This window comes from Lynx rufus, unplaced genomic scaffold, assembly GCF_022079265.1.
Source record: "Lynx rufus isolate CCGP_SWC_20201006 ecotype Redwood Valley unplaced genomic scaffold, mLynRuf1.p SCAF_9, whole genome shotgun sequence".
Classification (NCBI taxonomy): Eukaryota; Metazoa; Chordata; class Mammalia; order Carnivora; family Felidae; genus Lynx; species Lynx rufus.
The window spans coordinates 90,374,325-90,395,752 of record NW_025814897.1 but is presented as its reverse complement, the minus strand read 5'-3'; the positions used below and the strand labels follow the sequence as shown (position 1 = coordinate 90,395,752).

The 21,428-nt window shown below is 41.3% G+C and overlaps 3 protein-coding genes across 3 annotated transcripts in view; 1 reads left to right on the top strand and 2 right to left on the bottom strand.

Annotated features, from left to right (window-relative positions):
- Nucleotides 1–2,457, bottom strand: part of IFTAP (intraflagellar transport associated protein) — a 66,516-nt gene extending 64,059 nt beyond the window's left edge. The window contains exon 1 of the mRNA XM_047072329.1: nt 2,368–2,457. The gene's annotated coding sequence lies outside the window, so the exon portion shown is untranslated. The remainder of the gene's footprint in view (nt 1–2,367) is intronic.
- Nucleotides 2,458–2,861: 404 nt separating this feature from the next.
- RAG2 (recombination activating 2) lies at nt 2,862–4,445 on the top strand. The gene has a single exon (XM_047070189.1). It carries the CDS (start codon nt 2,862–2,864, stop codon nt 4,443–4,445), a length of 1,584 nt encoding a protein of 527 aa, XP_046926145.1.
- Nucleotides 4,446–15,640: 11,195 nt separating this feature from the next.
- RAG1 (recombination activating 1) lies at nt 15,641–18,772 on the bottom strand. Its single transcript, XM_047072365.1, has one exon. It carries the CDS (start codon nt 18,770–18,772, stop codon nt 15,641–15,643), a length of 3,132 nt encoding a protein of 1,043 aa, XP_046928321.1.
- Between the last annotated feature and the right edge of the window lie 2,656 nt (nt 18,773–21,428).

Sequence of the window (21,428 nt, the reverse complement as noted above, 5' to 3'; positions counted from 1 at the left end):
ACAAACTGGCTTTGGCTTCAGTGCTCCCCCTACCCAGAAGCGGACAACTGTCTGACAAACATGTATCACGCTGAGTCACTTACAGTTTTCATTTACTGAATTGAGGGAACGATACTTCCTTTTAATCCCTATGGCGAGCATGTTCTTAGTTGCACCAGGCCTTCTCTCATGCATACTTGGATGGGCCATGAATAAAAAAGACACCCATGTGATTTCATAAGCAGGGCAAGTTGCTGAACCTACAAACCATCATGAAGAAGAGGCGGGCTTGCTTTCATGACTTCAACAATAACCCTTCTTATTCACCATGTCCTCACTTGGTTTCATAACCCACAAGATGTGATTCTTAAAATATCACACCTTGAGGAATCTCCCAAGTAAACTAAAACTAAATAGAAGAGCACATTTAGTGGTTAATTACATCTGATCTACAGAAGTGCTTCAAGGCAAAAAGCCTTACCAAAATCTCACTACACTGAACACATAGATTCTAAATGGGCCAAGGAATCTTTGCAGGCAAAATAAAAACTATAGTATCGACCAACATTTATCAAATGCTTATTATGTGCCAGGCACTGTGCTATGTGATTTACACGTGTTATCCCATTTATCCTTCAAAACAACCCAATGAATACATACGAATACTATTCCCATTTTACAGAAAAGAAAGAACAGAGAAAAAAATAACTTGACCAAGATTTGGACTCAGGCTGCAAAGTCTGCATTTTTTTTAAATGTTTTAACATTTATTTATGTTTGAGAGATAGAGAGAGACAGGGCATGAGCAAGGGAGGGGCAGAGAGAGGGAGACACAGAATCCAAAGCAGGCTCCAGGCTCCAAGCTGTCAGCACAGAGCCCAATGCAGGGCTCGAACCCACAAACCGTGAGATCATGACCTGAGCAGAAGTCGGACACTTAGCCAACTGAGTCACCCAGGCACCCCCAAAGTCTGCATTTTTAAGGAGAGGTTAGAGAAAGGGTAACAGAAGAATGACTGAATGATTTCCTGTTATTTAAATTGAACTCACCACCCGCACCTCCATTGTGTATGCTTATCCAATTCTTATTAGTCTAAAAAATTCATCAATCTATACCCACTGACCAGATCCCAGATCCTAAATTCCTTTTAACCATCTCCAACATTAAGTATCATCTGCCATGACTTGTAGGTAATTGTGTACTAACAACCCTACTTTTGATAAGTTCAAGCATAATTATAACTAACACAGTGTGCAAAGCCCTACTGTAAATAATTTACATGCAGTAATTTACTAATGATAATTTACATCAACCAAGGAGGTAGGTAAATTATCTCATTTTACAGATGAGGAAACTGAGACAGAGCGATGTTAAATTACTTGCCCAAGTTCATATAGTTAATAGGCAACAGACAAAGGATTTGATTATAGCCAACGGCCTTCAGAGTCCATACTCTACTGAGAGCCATATTCAGAGACACTGTTTCATCCTGTTTTTGAAGCATAGTAATAATTTACTCTGAACAGGCGGGAATCTGTACCCTTTTGATTCCTTTAACCTTTGGTGCCTAGGACCTCACTCTGCAAACAGAGTATATTTCTCATTAAGGCTCCTGGCATCTCCCTAAGGTAAGTGATAATAATAAAATAAAAATGTATCCAGCTGAGTTCATCTAATAAATAGATTTTTAAAAAATATTATGACTAATATTAAATCCTGAATAATTCTGGCACCTCTTTGCTTAGTACCTGCTTACGACAGCGTTTCTAAAGACTTATGTCAAATGTTTTGTGCAGGAAAGAGCGATCTGAAATAACGGCCACTAACTGTATTTTCCTAGAGGTAAGAGGAAGAGAGAATGGAGGCAGGGGGGTATTTAGGAACCTTCTTTGCTTCCCTGAAAGAACCCTAAATGCAGGAGCAAGAGCAATTGAGGAAAAACCAGGGGCTTTTGACAAGACACTCGCTGAAATCTAATTAGTGTTTCCACTACGAAATCATTATCAGGTAATTTCTCCCCCGCGCTCCAGGTATTCAAAGCCTGGTCTTTGGCTTCCGTAAAACAGTCACAGCTTCTGTGACCTCAGGTCCCCCACACTCCCACCCCGACCCAGCAACCTAAGGACGTTCAGGGGTGTAACTGACTCGAGTCCTCGAAAGCATCCAGGCAGGAGTCCGCTAGGACGCCTCATCCGGGGCTTCCTTCTAGGCTGCGGTTTCCAGGCAACCCCACTAGGGCCAGAAACAACTGTGCTTCCTACAGGGTCACTTGTTTAAGAGTCCCCGGAGAGGCACCGGGAACACTCGGCAGCAGTCGGCCTGACGCCCCTCCTGGTGCTGCAGCCTTCCCGTAACCCGGATGTTGGGTCTGCGTCAGCCGCGCTCACCTCCCGTTCCCTAGTTTTCCGCCTTGGCTCCCTTCTAGTCACTCCGCACTTTGAGCGTCTTTATTCAGAGGGGCATCCCAGGAGTCGCTTCTCCTGGAGCAACAGAAACGGTCTCCAACCACGCATCCCATAGAGAACGGATTCCTGGGAAATGTAGTTCTTTCGGCCGACAAGCGGTGAATCTGTGAAGGGGGGGGGGGGGGGGGGGGGGAATAGGACTACAATTCCCAGAAATCTAAGGGAGGATGGTCCATGTCGAAAACATGTCCCAACTGCTTGGATCCTATTAGGAAGGAAGGTTCTGTGGCTCTTTATTACTTACCTAGCTGCCTGGATTTTGCTAATTCAGTCCCTCTACAAGCTTGTGGAAGAACTTTTTTTAAATAAGCGTTTTACATGTAAGGTGATGCAAACATAATGATTTATATGAAGAGATACAGTAATTTTGTGTGTGTAATTCTTTCAGATAAAAGATCCATCCACTATCAGAAAATATGTCACTACAGATGATAACAGTCAGTAATAATACAGCCTTAATACAACCAGGCTTCTCACTGATGAATTTTGATGGGCAAGTTTTCTTCTTTGGCCAAAAAGGCTGGCCCAAGAGATCCTGCCCCACTGGAGTTTTCCACTTTGATGTAAAGCATAACCATCTCAAACTGAAGCCTGCAGTTTTCTCTAAGGATTCCTGCTACCTTCCTCCTCTTCGTTACCCAGCCACTTGCATCTTCAGAGGCAGCTTAGAGTCTGAAAAGCATCAATATATCATCCATGGAGGGAAAACACCAAATAATGAGCTTTCAGATAAGATTTATGTCATGTCTGTTGTTGGCAAGAACAACAAAAAAGTTACTTTTTGCTGCACGGAGAAAGACTTGGTAGGAGATGTTCCTGAAGCCAGATATGGTCATTCCATTGATGTGGTGTATAGTAGAGGGAGAAGTATGGGTGTTCTCTTTGGAGGACGGTCATACATGCCTTCTGCCCAAAGAATCACAGAAAAATGGAATAGTGTAGCTGACTGTCTGCCCCATGTTTTCCTGGTAGATTTTGAATTTGGGTGCTCTACGTCATACATTCTGCCAGAACTTCAGGATGGGTTATCTTTTCATGTCTCCATTGCCAGAAATGATACCATTTATATTTTAGGAGGACACTCACTTGCCAATAACATCCGCCCTGCCAACCTATACAGCATAAAGGTTGATCTCCCACTGGGTAGCCCAGCTGTGAATTGCACAGTATTGCCAGGAGGAATCTCTGTCTCCAGTGCAATCCTGACTCAAACAAACAGTGATGAATTTGTTATTGTTGGTGGCTATCAGCTTGAAAATCAAAAGAGAATGGTCTGCAACATTGTCTCTTTTGTGGACAACAAGATAGAAATTCGTGAGATGGAGACCCCAGATTGGACCCCAGATATTAAGCACAGCAAGATCTGGTTTGGGAGCAACATGGGAAATGGAAATGTTTTCCTTGGCATACCAGGAGACAATAAACAGGCTTCTTCAGAGGCATTCTATTTTTATATGTTGAAATGTGCTGAAGATGATGTGAATGAAGATCAGAAAACACTCACAAATAGTCAGACATCAACAGAAGACCCAGGGGACTCCACTCCCTTTGAAGACTCAGAAGAATTTTGTTTCAGTGCAGAAGCAAATAGTTTTGATGGCGATGATGAATTTGACACCTATAACGAAGACGATGAAGAAGATGAGTCTGAGACAGGCTACTGGATTACATGCTGCGCTACTTGTGATGTGGATATCAACACTTGGGTACCATTTTATTCAACTGAGCTCAACAAACCTGCCATGATCTACTGCTCTCATGGAGATGGGCACTGGGTCCATGCCCAGTGCATGGATCTGGCAGAACGCACACTCATCCATCTATCGGAAGGAAGCAACAAGTATTACTGCAATGAGCATGTGAAGATAGCAAGAGCACTACAAACCCCCAAAAGAGTCCTACCCTTAAAAAAGCCTCCACTGAAATCCCTCCACAAAAAAGGTTCTGGGAAAATTTTTACTCCTGCCAAGAAATCTTTTCTTAGAAGGCTGTTTGATTAGTTTCACAAATGTCTTCCAAATTCAAGTGCATCAAATTTTTAAACTTGTTTTAAAGAATCATAATGATGATGAAAATTATATTTCTATTTTTGTTTATTGAAAATGTCCGTGTTTTCTTTTAGTCTTATGAATCAAGTGCCAGGGGAAAGTGCTCATAATACAATGCTAAATGCTTGAAAAAATTTTAGTCAAAGGTATCTTAAATGAGAATTTCTGACCTGAATTTTTTCATTCAAGCAATCTTCAATACAAAGACGGTAGTAATAATCAAGATATGTTTATATGCCTCATATAATTTTTCATAACAAATAAGCTATAGAGTAGTTAAGACAAAATTAAGCCAGTAAAGAAACTAACACCCAAAGGAATTAAATGAATTATTTTGCACAATATAATAATTTGGTGGTTGGCCAAAAATTAAAACCAAGATCACCTGTATCCCATGCTAGTACTCTTTATATGTCTCTAACTCTAAACTGGTCTCTTGATTATGTCTATGAACAGAAAAAGTTCCATAAAGCTTATTTAAGCTGTAACATAGTCTCCATTGACATGAAGGAGGAGAAAAGGACTCTACATCAAGTTTGTTATATTTTATCAAGTTACCTGCATGACTTTCTTCAGAAGATTCCCCCTCTCTGCCCTGTCTGGTGCACAGACGATGGACCAAGGCCAATTTCTTGAACCAATTCTTTGAGAGATTTAATGAAAACTGAAGTCCACTGCTACTTAGCAGTCTGGGAAAAGGGAATGAGTCAGAGCACGCTAAGAAAAGACCACCAGTTAAAATCTCATAAAGAACAATAGTATTATTTCCCCCAAATAAAAGAAGTTAAAGAATTTTCTAAAGTTAATAGGTATAAGATTTTAAGTGGGGAAAAATAAATTTGTGTGTATATGTGTCTAGTTTACATGTGGAGTTGGATGCCAATGAAAATTGCAAAATCAATGAACTTGCTATGGTTCAATTAGATACTTTCTAGAAAGAGAGTTAAAAAAGACTGTTCACTTTGAGGCTTTAAGACATCAACTGATAATTAGATGACCTTAGAAATAAATGTCTTTCCTTTTGGAGTATTTTTCTAGAAAAGCATCTTACTTTATCCTAAGAGCTTAAGCCACAGCTTCCTATTCATCAGTATTCATTGAAAGTCCACAGTGTGTGAAGTTCTATTGCCAGATTTAGGGGGCACATGACCATACAGGAGATAAATCCTTGGAATACAAGGTCATCTGCTACCAGTTCCATGTCTTAGCTACTAAAACTAACTTGGATGAATTAAATCCTGTTGTTTGTTTCAGTAATGTTGCTTAATGAATACTCCTTTTGAACCATTTGCTATACCTTTGCTTTGATTTTTTGTTGTTTTTGTCATCTATGTAAAACCAATAAAGCATTAAAATGTCTTTTGTTTATATTGATTTCTCATTATTAATATGCATAGTTACCCAATTAAGGACAAAATTATACTATTTAATTTTCTCAGGATCACTCTACTTTGATTTCTTTTTTCTGTTGTTCATAGGAAGTGTCATAAGTTAGAACTGAAATATCCTTTACAGGGTTCAAAAGGGTTATTTCTTCAAGAGGTAGATACATTCCCTTAACTCATCTATAGTGACTGAGTAGCTGAAGAATTATTACCATATTTATTTTTTAGTCAATGATAATCTAAATGATTTAATTCTGAACTCACTGGGTTCTATAGTTAAACTCAGATGCCAACAGCATAGCTACTTTTAGAGTGTGTGTGTGTGTGTGTATGTGTGTGTGTGTGTGTGTGTGTGTGTGTTATATGAGTATGTGTCACAAAAGCAAGTACTTTGGTTTTACTACCATATTTTTTAGTAGAATTATGTCTTTTTAAGTCCTAAGTGAACTCAGCAGCTAACATTAAAGATGATGAAGTAAGCACATGCAAACATTCAAATGGACCACATTAGAAGAGGATTCACTTATTCTAATGATATACTGCCTTTGCTTAAAACATTTACTAGAACTCACACTTCAGTCACCTTCGGGTCCTATGGTTCATTCCTTTGAAGACACTTAACAACTGTCCCTCTTCCACCATTAGAGATGGAGTAGGAAACATCTCTGGAAACAAATGTCATCCAAAGCCCTAGTAGGGTATAACTCTCAGTATTACCACTTTAGGTTAAAAAGAAAAAGAAAAAAGAAAGTCTGAGTACAAATGGTCTTTCTGATATGGCTCATAAATATGTCCTAAAGATAAGTCTGGAAACTGCTTACATAGAATAATATCAATAAATAAGCATTTGGCTTTCCAGGGTGACCATTTTAAGGGGCTGAATGTCTTAGAAAGAGAGGAAGCATAAGGAAAAGGAATAGTTAGTCTGAAGTCCTTGGGGTGAGATGAAGCTTATCACGTTTGAGGAACTGAAAGGTCAGTCTGGTTAAAACATAGTAAACAAAGGGAGTATGGAATGGCATGACCCTAAAGCAAGGGGCCGGCTCCCTGAGGTTTCCATCGGTAAAATAAAGTCACATACAACTGCATTCATACTGTTTGCCCTGTCCCCTCCCCCTCCTGTTTCACTACTCTTTGCATTTTGTATTCAATCTCCAAAAATGCTAAACTGAGCTTTTGAGTAACCCATCCCTTCTGCTGGGCATGCCTTTCCTCTGGTGCTTTATAACTCCTGCTAATATCCTAGGCTATCTGGCCCATTCCTATCCACTCTACATCTCAGTTCAGATACCTTCTCCCTCAGGAAGGCTGTTCTGAACCCCATTACCTCCTTGATGGCCATAGCACTTACAAATCTCTGCTTATATACTCAGCAGTACAAGAGACAAAACCATCTGTATTTTTCTATAACTCACATTGTATTATGCATCCCCTTTACTGTGTGTTGGAAATTAAATTTCAATAAATTTAGGGTCTACCCTCTTTACCCAGCTTTTTATCCAGGTTCCAGGGAGAAACATAATACTGGGTTTCCAGAAGTGGGAATGAGTAGGGTTGAAGCATTTGGTCCTTAAGGGTGGCCATCCCTTGTCACTGGCTTCTGCTACAATACCCACACCCCCACAGGGCCAAGGTTATCAGCTTCATGATGACTCCTGAGTTGTATCTCAGCCTTAACCACCAGACATCATTATATCTAGCTTTCTCTCAGCTGCTTCCTGGGTCCCTACTGGGCTCATATGATGGAGGAGATCATTTTGCCCTTCCTCTCTCAGCATGATCACAGTTCTCTCTGTGAGACCACCTAGGACTTGTCTATTTCTGTACCACTCTTGGGCATTTCTTGGTAAACTTAGCTTGAATAGGCAGCCATTCTAACCCACAGTCACAAGAATTCCAAATGATTTATACACCACCAAATTCTACTCTACCATAGAACATTGCCTTTTGACTTGGAATTTGCCATAAATGATATTACATTTTCCCAAACCTAGTTCTGTCAAGAAACATCTAATACAGCACGTTTATTACTAAGAGAACCAATACCTCATTCTGTCTCTAGATATCAATCCAGTAAATGTATATTCATTTAAATTATTATTTTTAGAATAGGAAAGAAAAGTTATCAACAACACCCCTTTAAAAAGGCTGGCAGATATGGGGCTCCTCGGTGGCTCAGTTGCTTGAGTGTCTGACTTGGGCTCAAGTCATGATCTCACAGTTCATGAGTTCGAGCCCTAGATGAAGCTTGCTGCTGTCAGTGCAGAGGTGGCTTTGGATCCTCTGTCCCTCTCTCTCTGCCCCTCCCCCATGCATGCTCTCTTACTCAAAAATAAATAAACATGGGGAAAAAAAGGCTTGTGAGTATGTATAGCTTAAGGGTAAAGATCCCTTGAATCTCTGGCTTAATTCCTCTATTAATAGGCTATTTCAGGGGACCCATCAGTAAGTGTTTATTGAAAATCCAACATCCTTGGCAGTCCCTGGGTGACTCGGTTGGTTGAATGTCTGACTTTTGATTTTGGCTCAGGTCATGGTCCCAGGGTTGTGGGATCAAGCCATGCATCAGGCTCCATGCTCGGTGTGGAACCAGCTTGGGATTTTCTCTTTCTCTCTCTCTCTCTCTCTCTCTCTCTTCCGCTCTCCCCACTCAAATGCACTTTCTCTCTCAAATTAAAAAACAAAAAAGAAAATAAAATCCAAGATCCACAATAAATATTATGGGACCTGAAAAAGAACAAAAGAAGAGCCCCATCTTTAGGGAACTTATTGTCCTACTGTAGAACGGGGCAAGGGGCAGGACAGGAGAGTTACAGAAATTGAAATCGTATACTGGAAGCAGTTGGTGACAAATTTGAAATTGTATAGTGCAAGCTATCCTTGCAATAACAGTTTTCTTTTTTTTAACCTGGAATATAGTGGTAAAATTTAAAAATTGGACTAAAATATCTCTAAGTCTCCTTTGTTGTATTGGCCTTAGCTGAAGAGATGTTGTGTCCAAGACAACTCTAAAATGTGGAAAAGACTGCTCGAAGTGCCATCCAAAATGTATGGTGATAACCAAAAGAGGAGGGGTGTGGGTGTACATATTAAAGATGACCAAATCATCAATTTTTAACCATTAAAAAATATGAATGTGGTGTCATAGGAAGATATTTGGTCTTTGTCCCTGGTTCTGGCATAGAACTCCTAAAACTCCTGGCATTTCTTGAGTGATAAGGGTGCTAGGAGAGTCTTTTGTTCTATTGAGACAGCCCTGGATGACTTCAGCATGGGGGCTGGTCACCTAAGAGAGCAAGCCTTGATTAGAAGCTTCAAACTTTGGGGGCATCGGGGTGGCTCAGTCGGTTAAGTGTCTGGCTTCGACTCAGGTCATGATCTCACGGTTCATGGGTTCAAGCCCCACATAGTGCTCTGCACTGACAGTGTGGAGCCTGCTTAGGATTCTCTCTCCCTCTCGCTCTGCCCTTCCCCTCCTCGTGCTCTCTCTCTCTCTCTCTCTCTCTGTGTCTCAAATAAATAAATAAATTTAAATGCACATACTTGCCCTACAAGTAACTCACTGTGTATTTTGTGAAGGCGGAGATACATTGTCACCATGAAGAGAGGAAAAACAATCATAGAGAAGCCAAGGAGAAAAGAACTTTCCACAAGAAAGAAGGAAAACTGTCATGGAAAGAAACGCTAAATTCATGAGAAGATGTTGCTGCTGCAGAACCTCCCTCACATCCTCCTGCCTAGGGTTAGACACAGTTGTGTGAGGTAGTGAGACATATGAATCAGCAGGTCATGTATAATTGACATAAAAAAATGTTTGAAATCGCTACTCCGTCATTGAAATATTTATGCGTGACCCTTCTTAATCTTGGATGAATCCCCTCCCATGTATACCTTCTGAAAACATTTCAGTCATGCCCCACTCCTGGCGTGGCTTGGATGGCATCCATTGCCCGCCTAAAACTCTTCAAAGGTTTCCATTTGCACCGGGGTAGTAGTCAAGTCTTTACCCCACCCGCCATGTCCTGCATAATAAGGCTTCTGCCTGATTCTCCAAATACACACAACCCCTTCCTCACATTCACTCTATCTGCTCCTGTCAGAGAGACCTTTCTTCTGTTCCTAGACTCTACCAACTGCTCTCCACCTCAGAATCTTCCCACGGGTGAAGTCTGCTCTTGGTCTAACCCTCCACACTTGCCCCCACATCACCCATTCTACCCATCTCTCCTTAAAGGTTCCTTCTTCCTAGTTGCTTTTTGTGACCCCCCAATTTAAATTCCATTGTCTTACTATACTCAAACTGAACTTAGTGCTTTTTCTTCATAGCATCTACTAGAGTGTGCGGTGATGCATTTATTAGGCTTACTCTTGTCTTCATGTCTGCTTCCACCTAGCTTTTTGTGAGCAAAAACTGCGCTGTTCATCACTGTATCTCCAGTGCCAGGCACACACTGCATGTGCATAGAAGGTATCCTGTACATATTTCTTTAAAATATAGGCTGAAGTAGTTAGAAAGGGTATCAGGAACAATACAGAACTTAGCCGGGCCTTAAGGGGTAAGGAGATGCTTCATTCTCAAAGGCAAGAGTAATATTCAAATACTTGGTCAGAAGGTACAAACTTTTAATTTTGTGATGAGTAAGTCCTGAAGATCTAGTGAACAGCATGGTGACGGCAGTTAATGATACCATATTGTACACTTGAAATTTCTGAGAATAGATCTTAAGCACCCTCACCACGCCAAAATAAAAGGTAACAATGTGAAATGATAGATGCATTAATTAGTTTGATTATGGTAAATATTTTGCAATGTGTATTAAACTATTATGTTGTACACTTGATATACAATTTTGTTTGTCAATTATATTTCAACAAAACTGGAAAAACAAAGCAAAGCAAGGATAGCAGAGTTTTAAAAAATCAATGGAAGAAAATGGCGCTGAGGCAGTTGTTAAGGCCCCCTGATGTGCTAGTATTAACCCGTTACTTGCTGGATCTGGGTTCCTTGAGGATGAGACAGGGCTGCCAGAGTTGGAAGGGTACTGGGGCCTTGGGGACACAGGCTGTTTGCCTACAAGTACAAACAGATTTCAATATTTTAAAAACTGGTACAGGGCACCTGGGTGAATCAGTTGGCTAATGGTCCAACTCTTGATTTCAGCTCAGGTCATGATCTCATGGTTCGTGGGGCTGAGCCCTGCACTGGGCTCTATGCTGACAGTGTAGAACCTGCTTGGGATTCTTTCTCTCTCTCTGTGCCCCTCCCCCACTCATTCTCCCTTTCTCTCTAAAATAAATAAATACCCTTAAAAATATTTTTTTAAAAAGCTGGTACGGTTGCACAGAAGCAGACAGGCTGAATCTCTGTTCTAAGCAGAAGGGAGCTCAGAGGTCTCTAGCAAAGATGTGCTGAGATGCTTGAAAATCCATGGATGATGAAGAGATGACTGAGTAGTGTACAGGTAAGCTGGACAGAGGTGGAGGGGAACTTGTGGAGCTGCAGGCCTGCCCTTTTCTGGCTGAGCTAAGCTTCAGTGACCTCATGTGCAACGTGGAGGTAACAGTACTCGCTCTGAAAGAATCCAATGAGAAAACCATGTGCCATTGCTTACCACACCCTGTTTGCTAAGTGGCAGACGTTGTTGATGTTTGTATCATCATCATCATCATCATCATCATCACCATCAATATCACCATTAGAAAAAACACTGGACAAAAGAACGCGGGGTCTAGCTCATTCCTGCCATTACCCGTGTGGCTCTGGACAAGTCGACCACTCTGACCAAAGTTTTCAGGGTATGAAAATGTGAATTTTCTGAGAAACAGGCCCATATTTTATTTGATTCTCAAAAAGAGTCAAAAACCACTGATTTTCAAATTCTATATTTTCAAAAGGCTTACTATTCACTTCAAATATCTAGAAACAAATGGTCTCAGCCTATATTAGGATAAATCATACTTGTTATCACTACTCTGTTGCCCTTTATTCTAAAGTTCACCAAATTTATTTTGTATTTTCCTCAAGAAAAAATGTGTTACTTCATTGTTTCAAATGTCACCCTCAATATTATTATTTGAATATAAATCACAATACACTGTTTTCAAATTTTAAACTTTATTTCAAATACTTAAACATAAAATTGTTCACAAAAACAATATTCATATTAATAAGGAGTAAAAATATTAAAATCCAAAAGTAAGTATTGCAATACATAGTTTGTTTAATTTGAAAACATTTGATAGGGAAACACAGGTAAGCTGCATCAGATAAAATTCCATTGCATCCTGGCACCTGAACTTTCCCTAAAACACAAAAAGGAAAGCTCTTGGAAGCCATTAAGCAGACTTTATGATTATTTGTCAAGAAAATAAAGTGAAGTGCCATTCATACAAAAATCTTACCAAAAATGATTTCTGAGGTATATTTATGTAGATTACTATAGTTAAAGAGAAAAAATGAAATAGAATAAAATATCCACCCTTACTTAAAACAATGAAAGTAAACTTACTTAAAACACCCTTACTTCTTAACAACGAAAGAACAGACCATCTCCCAGTCAACGACTGAAGACACATACACATCTGCAGTGAAAAATCATTTGCATCCAAATGGTGATTTGTTCCTCTCAAACACCACTGGCTTACAAACCCTACTAGTCCCCGGAATTTGAATTCTGTTTGATGTAATGCGAGACCTACATACTCAACCAACAAAATCTTTATCTTCGTCTCTATATTGTGAAAACAAATTGAGGCAAAACTAAACTCCAGCTCACCTGGAAGGAAAACACATCTTTTCTCCTGCTCTTGCTTCTCAGTGCGTGTTTATTAATCCCAGAGCACTTTTTGACCTCACCCTAACCACTCATCAGTTTTCATCAGCCATTACCACTGGTCCCTGCAGTGCGCCTCCGTGGGTTGGCAGGAAAACTTGTAGAATCAGGTTTCACTGGAGAAAAATGCATTGCACTTCTGAAGTCCCAGTCTACACTCCAAAAAAAAAAAAAACAAAAAAAAACCAAAAAAAAAAACAAAACAAAATGCTCTGTTCAGTGTGGTGAATTTCCCTGGAGAATGTGCGTGCATTTACAATGGGCATTGTCAAAAACAAAACTCCAGTATAAAACCAGGTCTTCGATATTGCAGTCTCAACACTGAGGGCTCAAACAACCAGAGGCAGCATTTCTACATATTGAAACTCCTGCGGCCAGATGTTCCTGGGGTTTATCAAAATGTGATCTGATTAAGAGATTATTGGGAAGGTTGTGCTACAAATCATGCTGTTAGTCACATGCATTCAAAATAGATCCTGCAATGCTAGAAAGGAGAATTTAATATCAGAAAGTATTTACAGTGCCACCAATCAAGTAACAGTGGAAATGGGGGGAAAAATCTGCAAATAACCAGCACCAGCATGCCTCAGGAAATGAATGATTACATAAATTTAGCTGTTTATTAGCGCAGAGACATGCTGTAAGGATTAAATGGGATGAAGGGTAGGGGTGGCTCAGAAGCCCATTAGTTTACAAAATACAAAACTCAACATTCTCCAGAAAAACAAAAACAATTAAAATCTGTATATATTTTTGACAACTAAATTACGAATATCTTTGCAATTTATATATATGCTATATATAAAAAGCAAGGAAGACTGTTGTATTTTTTAGTGGAAAATTCAGGGCTCAAACCCTGCAAAAGCACTAAATGCACGTCATTTAGGATAATGTCACTGACACACGTTTGACAACTAAATTACACAGCTCTTTGATATACTGTGTATGAAGAGTGGCAATTATGGCCAATAAAATCAAAGAAAGGGAAAAAACCTAATTAACACTAACATATCATTATGACTCACTAGCATATAAAATCCCATGCCTGCTCTAAATTGCCAGCAATTGGCAATTCTCAAATTCCTAAGGATGAAGACAATAGTTTCCAAATAACCGGAGCCACCAGAGATTTGGGGGCCTCTTGGGGGCATTAGCATTCCCTTCTATCAAAGAGCTCAAAGCACAATAATGACTTGTAAAACCCACTCATCTCTGCTCCTAAGAATTATAAACTGTAGTGCGATTAGTTCTGGATCCTAAACAAATAATGATACCGCCTTATAAAAAGAAAAAAAAGATGGTGGTTAATTTTTGTGGTGGAAGGAACATGGAATTTGGAAACAAAATGCCTGAGTTCAAATTCCAGATCAGATATTTACTATCACAGTAACTTCAGGCAGATCGTTTAACCCTCCATCAAATGGGAATAATAACAATATCCATCCACACAGGGTTGTTGTGAGGAAAAATGAGGCAAAATGAATGTGAAAATATTCAAAAGTGGCCAAAAAAAAAACCCACAAAAAAACTCAAAAAACCCACTCTACAAATGTTAACTCTTCCTCTTCACTACGAGCAGGATTCATCTAAACAGAGCAGGTGTGAAAAGTACAAAGGTATCCTGCTATGAAAATCTGAATACACTAAAAGTAAACTGATCTTGGGGTATCTGGGTGGCTCAGTCAGTTAAGCATCCAACTCTTGATTTTGGCTCCGGTTATGATCTCCCAGTGGCAAGATCAAGCCTCATGTCAGGCTCTGCACTGGGCGTGAAGCTTGCTTGGGTCTCTCTCTCTCTCTCTCTCTCTCTCTCTCTCTGCCGCTCCACTGTTTGTGCTGTCTCTCAAAAAATAAAAACAAAAGTAAATGATAAAAAAGTAAACTGGTCTTAATAGAAAGAGTAACACATTGCAGAGGGAAAGACTCCATGAAATCTGGATTTAGTAAAATTGACCCCGGTTTCACATGGAGAAAATCTGGCAGAAATTTTTCAGTAAAACATTAAATCTGTTTTTATACAGTAAGTAAACCCAGATTTTAAAAGTCTTCAAGATTATATAGGAAAACATTGGAGACTCTAATTGAAATTAAAAAGTAAAAATAAAAATCATATTTGGCTACTGATAGATAAGAAAAATGTATTATCAGAAGATTTCATGACTAACTGTAGCTAACAGTTTTATTCTTTCAACTTTATTATTGAAAAATTCATGGTGGCAGATGACCCCCTAAGCCCCTTAAGGTCACTCGACATCGACATCATTGAGACTCAGAAGAAGGCTGATTTTCCAAAATTTTTCTGGATGTAGGGTATTTCTGCATAAAGATACCAAATGAGAAAATGCACTGAGCACTTTGTAAAGGTCACCATGCCATACAAGTGTAAGATGTTATTATCAGAGAAATCTGAAAAGCTTTTAAAGATTTTTGAATCCTGTGGAATAAGCCAAGATCTGTGAAATTTATAAAATAAAGAATTCTACAGAAATGGTAGTTAAAAAAAACACTTATATCGCAATACAAAGAATAATAAATTGAGGGGGTGGGGAATGCAAACCACAAGACAAATCCCTTTCCTGACTTCCCTGGCTATTTCTTTGACAACCTTAGCTTTGATTTTCCACAGCACTCAGTCACACACGCACATCTTTGTTCATCTCTGGGCCCCTGCAGTTACTCCTGTTCTGAGTTATTGAGCTTCCAAATAACTGATTTCTCCTGTTGCTTTCCTGAACTCCCTAAATGGCTCAAGCACTCAGCTCATCAGTTATCCATTGCTGACATGGATTCGGCACCTCTGGCCTCTCCGATCTACCACTGCTCGGGTGGTGAAGCCCCACACACAGAAGTGAAGGGTGCCAGGAGAAGGTCTCAGTGCAACCCAGAAGAAAACTTATTTGCAAAACCAACACAAAGGCGGCTGCCCTGCTTAAAAATCCATCGAATCTTGAGTTTCCAGAGAGTCCTCTAGGCCTATTGGGTCCCCCACGCCTGACTGCGAGTTTAAGGTAAACCCAGAGTTTCTATACGCGTTATGAGCGTTCATAAACTTCTGCAGATATTTGGAGGTATACAACCAGTGATGTTTCAAGACATCTTCCATCTCATAGCACTTGGACTGTCTGGCATTCATTTTTCGGAAGCGCCTGAACAGTTTGTTGCCAGATTCATTTCCCTCGCTTGCCCATGCCCCAATGGAGCCGTCTCTCTCAATAATTTCAGGCACATGTGCCAAGGTTTTGTGAAAGTAATTGGTGATTTTGCCCTCATATCTATACTTGAACTTGGTAGAGAGGAGCTCAGCAAAACGCTGTGAATTGAAACTATACTGGCAGAGGGATTCTGGGCACTCTTTAGCAGGACATGTCGATCGCCACACGGGTTTCATCTTCAGGTAAAGGTCCATCAGCTCCCTGAGAGCTTCATGCCTTTCCTCGGAGGGGATTAATTCACAGACTGCTTCAACTGTTTCTTTGGTCATGAGCCTCCTGGCAAAGTTGCCATTCATCCTCATGATTGGCTTCAGGTTCATCTTCTTCCGGAGATGCTTGTCCAGCGTAGCCTGCCACCTTTTCCTTTCCTCTTTGGAGGCATTGGGATTCTTGTACACCTCCCCTATCTCTAGCTGGAAAATCTTGTAGAACTCAGCCGCATTGCCAATGTCACAGTGGAGTGCATCTATGGAAGGGACGGTCTCAATGAAAGGTTTCGATGAGACTCCTTTCACGCGATCCCGCAGTTCTTCCACAGACTCGTGGTACGGGTTGGAACGCCAGACTTCGTAGCGCTCCAGGTTCTCAGAGTGGCTTCTGGTTATGGAGTGGAAGACAAGATTTTGAGAGGCCTCCAGGCGGGTGGCATCACAAAGGGTACAAATGTAGACTGAGCCAGAAGCCTCGAGGCCTTCAACTTCCCGGACAAGCTTCTCATCGTACCCAGTGCCCCTGAAGATGAACTTGAAAGTCCGAAGGATGCCTCCCATCTCCAGCACTAAGTTGCTGGCCTTCATGGCCTCCCTCTCGGCAATGAGAGGGCTCAAGATGGCCGTCAGCGTCTCGTGGTCAGACTCGTCTGCCAGCATGAGGCACAAGGGCTTGCAACACAGTTCAGAGTTAGGTTTGACCTCCTCAAATACCTTCACGTTTTCTGAGCCGTGTGCTACGGTAATCTTCATGACTGTGAACGAAAAGCGAACCGCCTTTTCTGGAACTGCTGGCCCACTCCCATGCTTCTCACTCACATCTCCCATGCCGTCACAAGACTCCTTCACCACGACGGTGAAGGGGCCATTCAGGTAGTCATCCAGGTCTTGGGCTCTCATGCCTTCCAGGATATCTTCTTCCATGTCCATCAAAGCAGACACCAAAGCCGAGTCGTAGCGGAACCGCTTGGCAATGGTGTCCACCGGGTAATCGTCCACAGAGGAGGACAGTCCAGACAGGCCATCAATAATGCCGACGTCAGTGCTGGAAGACACGTTCTTCAGAGGTGGCTGCCACTCAAAGGGGTAGTAGCCTGGCAGGAGGACCTTCTCAGCATTCCGAAGGGCGTGCAAAGGCTGAAAAATCTGCCTCCCCGTGATGGCTTTCACAGTCCTGTACATCTTGTGGTACTGACTGCAGCTGAGGAAGGTGTTGACACGGATGGCCAAGCACACAGCTGGCTGCAGGCCAGAGCCCCGTCCCTGCATGATGGCCTCCAGCTCGTCGGCTTGTCTGTGCTCATTCCTCGCCCTCAGTGCCAGCAGGAACAAGGTCAGACACACAGACTTCACATCTCCACCTTCTTCCTTGTCGGCGAAAGCCTTCACTTGCAGCTTGAGCTCCCTCAGGCGATGCTTCTGAGCCCTTCGCGTCAAAGACAGGAGATGCTGGCGGGGCCGACCCCCTTTATTAATATGCACAAAAGTCTCTTTTGACTCCTTGTGGCTTGAGACATGATGGTTATATTTTTCCAAGCTGACCTCTTCATTGCACTCTTTTGCTGGACATCTCACCATCAGGGAGTTCAAGATGCTCACAAAGGACTTCACTGGACTCTCCAGGTCGGTAGGGAAGCAGGGATATTGGCAACAGGGACAATAGCTGCCCATGACTTTGAGGCACCTGAGAATGCAAATCCTGCAAAATACGTGCTTACAGCTGGTCTCCACGGGGTCAGCCAGGATGTGTTCACAAATCTGGCAGGAGATAGATTTCACAAAGTGTGCCGGGAAGTCCACCGCAAGAAGCTTGGTACTAAGATGAATGTCACTGCACTTGGAGATCTTCTTCATCACTTCCTTGCTGCTGATCCTTGCCCGAGCTCTTTTCTTGTGCCGACGGGCTCTTCTCGCTCGGTCAACCACGGTTTTGAGTTTTTTGCTGAGCTGCACGTTTGGCTGATGGCTCTTCCTTTTGAGTCCCCGGCGGGCAGCGCGGCAGATGTCACAGGATGGCGTGTGGGGATGCCACTCCATGGGTGCATTCCTTGGGAAGTTGACTTCACACGGGGCACTGCTAAACTTCCTGTACATGATGTTCCAGCAGCTGTGGCAGAATTCAGTGGGGTGGATCGAGTCAACGTCTGCTTTCACATCAATCCGGAAAACCTTGGCAATGAGGTCTGGCCAGGAAGTGGCTCTCTTTTCCTTCTTTCGTAAAAGGACTTGGGTTTTACCATCCACTGGCCCATGGACTGGATAGCTCCTATTGTGCCCATGAGTTTTAAAAGAATTCCCACAGATACGGCAGAGATGGCGAAGGTTGGCTTGGTGGATTGCTTTGTCTCCTGCTTTCCCATCATCATGGGATTTCTTTGAAAACGTAGGGTGAGCTTTTAATGCCGGTTGACTCAGGGCTGGCTTCTGACCATCAGCCTCATCCAGGATTGCTGGAGATTGCTCCAGAGAGGGTTTCCCCTCGGAGGAAATTTTCTTTTCTATTTGAGCTTCTTCAGGTGCCTTTTCAAAAGATCTCACCCTGAAGAGCTTAAATTTCCATTCTGAAAATTTCATATGCGGGTGCTGAATTTCATCTGGGGCGGAACTGAGTCCCAGGGCGGGTGGCAAAGAGACAGCCATGATGGCTGAGTTACCTGAGAACAATGGAAATAAGTCAGATTAAGACAAAAAATTCAATATCCCACTGATGCATCTTGCAAGAGATAGGAATGAATACATTCAATTGTTCATTCATTCACTGATGCAAAAAGTTACTTCTCCAACCTCCCATTTTAATACACTATGTTAGGTGCTGAGCACACAGCAGAGGACAGTCATTCCCTGCCTTGACAGTGCACGTGGTCGTTTACACCACCGTGCACCACATGGTCTGTGTTACATAGATATGTACACTCTTACTTCTTTCCACCAAAACCTTAAGGTCTTTGAGGACAGAATCTCTGAGTAATTCATTTCTGTCTCTCCAACATTCCTAGTACACTTCCTAGTGCAATTCCTAGTATTAGGGTTGAATAGTTATTTGCTGAAGAAATACAAGGAAAAACTGGATAGTGAAACCACAGAAAAGCCATATTTTCTGCATTGTATTAGCCTCATTGCACTAGCTGGACGATATATTTCCAGCTTTTTAAAGCAGTCTCCCAGGAGGTTGGTTGTTTATTTCTTCTAAACAGGCCATAAAGGGATGATAAAGCTACAAACCCAAAGAAACTAATTACTCACTACTTGAAAGAATGAAGTGAATTTTGAAGCGTTATGAATGCTAGCTAATAATAAGTATCATGGATAGTAATTATGCTTACAATTTTAATTAGTGAACACTGCTGTAAATTATAAGGGCTGTGTCTCTATTAGAAACAAAAAACCACAGAACTTTAAACCTGCAACAAACCATAGGGTGCACGTACAAACATTCCAAAGGGCTTTTAAGATGAAAAATTCAAGTAGTTTCAGATAAAAATCACATAGGCCATCCTGGAAGTAATTACTGGACAATGGACATTAGCTTTATAGTTTGTAATAAGAAGAGGTGGGAATAAGATTTTTCTTCTGATGAAAAAATATTAGCAATTGCATATGCCAGGAAACCCTACCGATTGGTGTCAGTGTAGACACCAATCATGCTGTAGATAAAAATCTGAAAATGTCATTTGAGTCCTCTCCAGATCCAAACAGCCTACTATTCTCAAAATTCCTTGGTACACATCACTGGGAAAATAGCAACTATATTTCAACCTATCATCTCTCTCCCAAATTTGCCTAGCTTAACACTCTTGACCCATCAATTATATCAAGCAACACATTCCCCCCCGACTTCTCAGTTAATTAGCTAACAAAATTGATGATATTTTTATATAATCATGTGGTCATGGAGACTAATCCTCAGAGGAAAGAGCTGGGGTGGGATCTGTGGGGAAGGAGGGACAAGTGCTAATCCTAACTGCCGCTAACAAAGTTTCTTCTTGAGTCATCCCTTTAAACTACTGAAGTTTATTCCATCTGGCATGCACTAGGCTTCGGAGATTGATGTTTTTCATGAAAACATGATCAAAAAGGAAATCCTGTGAAATTGCAGGACTGTGTGAGATCTGTACAATTTCAACCATCTCAAAAGTCTCATTAACCTCAGACGTATCTCAACTGCAGCCCAACAAACACCTCAACATTGCTTATGGTTCAGTTATGTTTCTAAATTCTGTCCTATGTCAGGTGTGAAGGCCTTCCAGGTCTCCCCTGTCCCATTGGCTGGAACTCTTTCCCAAATGCCTTTTCATTCCATTAGCCTTTTCCTACCCAGTCTTTCTCTAACATGCTTGTTGTCTGGGTGGCTCAGTCAGTTAAGCATCTGACTTCGGCTCAGGTCATGATCTCACAGTCCGTGAGTTTGAGCCCCGTATCAGGCTCTGTGCTGACAGCTCAGAGCCTGGAGCCTGCTTTAGATTCTGTGTCTCCCTCTCTCTCTGCCCCTCCCCTGCTCATGCTCTCTCTCTCTCTCTCTCTCTGTCTCAAAAATAAATAAAAACATTAAAAAAAATTAAAAAAAAAAAACAACCGCATCACCATCTCTGGAGCTAAATAATGAGCTTCCACAATGAGTAAGTCAACCACAAGGCTTGTTGGAACGATCCTTAGAACTATCTCCCCTCCCTGCCCACTCCTCCCCTGACACCCACTGGCTGGAAATGTGATCTGCCTAAATAAATTCCTTTAAATACTCCCAGAGAAAGAGTACTATCCCAACCAATTATTAGCCATTGACATTCGAATCAAATGTATTTGCTATTTTGTCTTTCAACTCAACTGCTAAAACTTTATCCAAACAAAAAGCAAGACGAGGATGGAAGGGATGTGTTATGCTTTTTGTTTTCAGGGAATATACATCAAGATGCTAATCGTGGCGATCTGTGGGAGCTGTAAATGTTTCATATTTTTCATGCATGCCTATGATCTCTACTTTTTCTGAAATAAACATTTATTACTTTTACAAGAAGATAGAACTTTTAATAACTAGACCTAATGAGGTATTTTTTTTAATCTATATGGTTAGCAAAGATTAAAACTATCATTACTCAGCATTAATGAAGGTGTGGGGAAATGCAAATATCTTCATACATTCTTTGGAGAAGTATAAATTGGTATAATACCCCTAGTGGACAATTTAGCAATGTTTTTTAAAAGTTTAATATAGTGGGCTCCTGGGTGACTCAGTTGTTAAGCATTTGACTTCAGCTCAGGTCACCACCTCACAGTCTGTGAGTTCGAGTCCCACATCGGG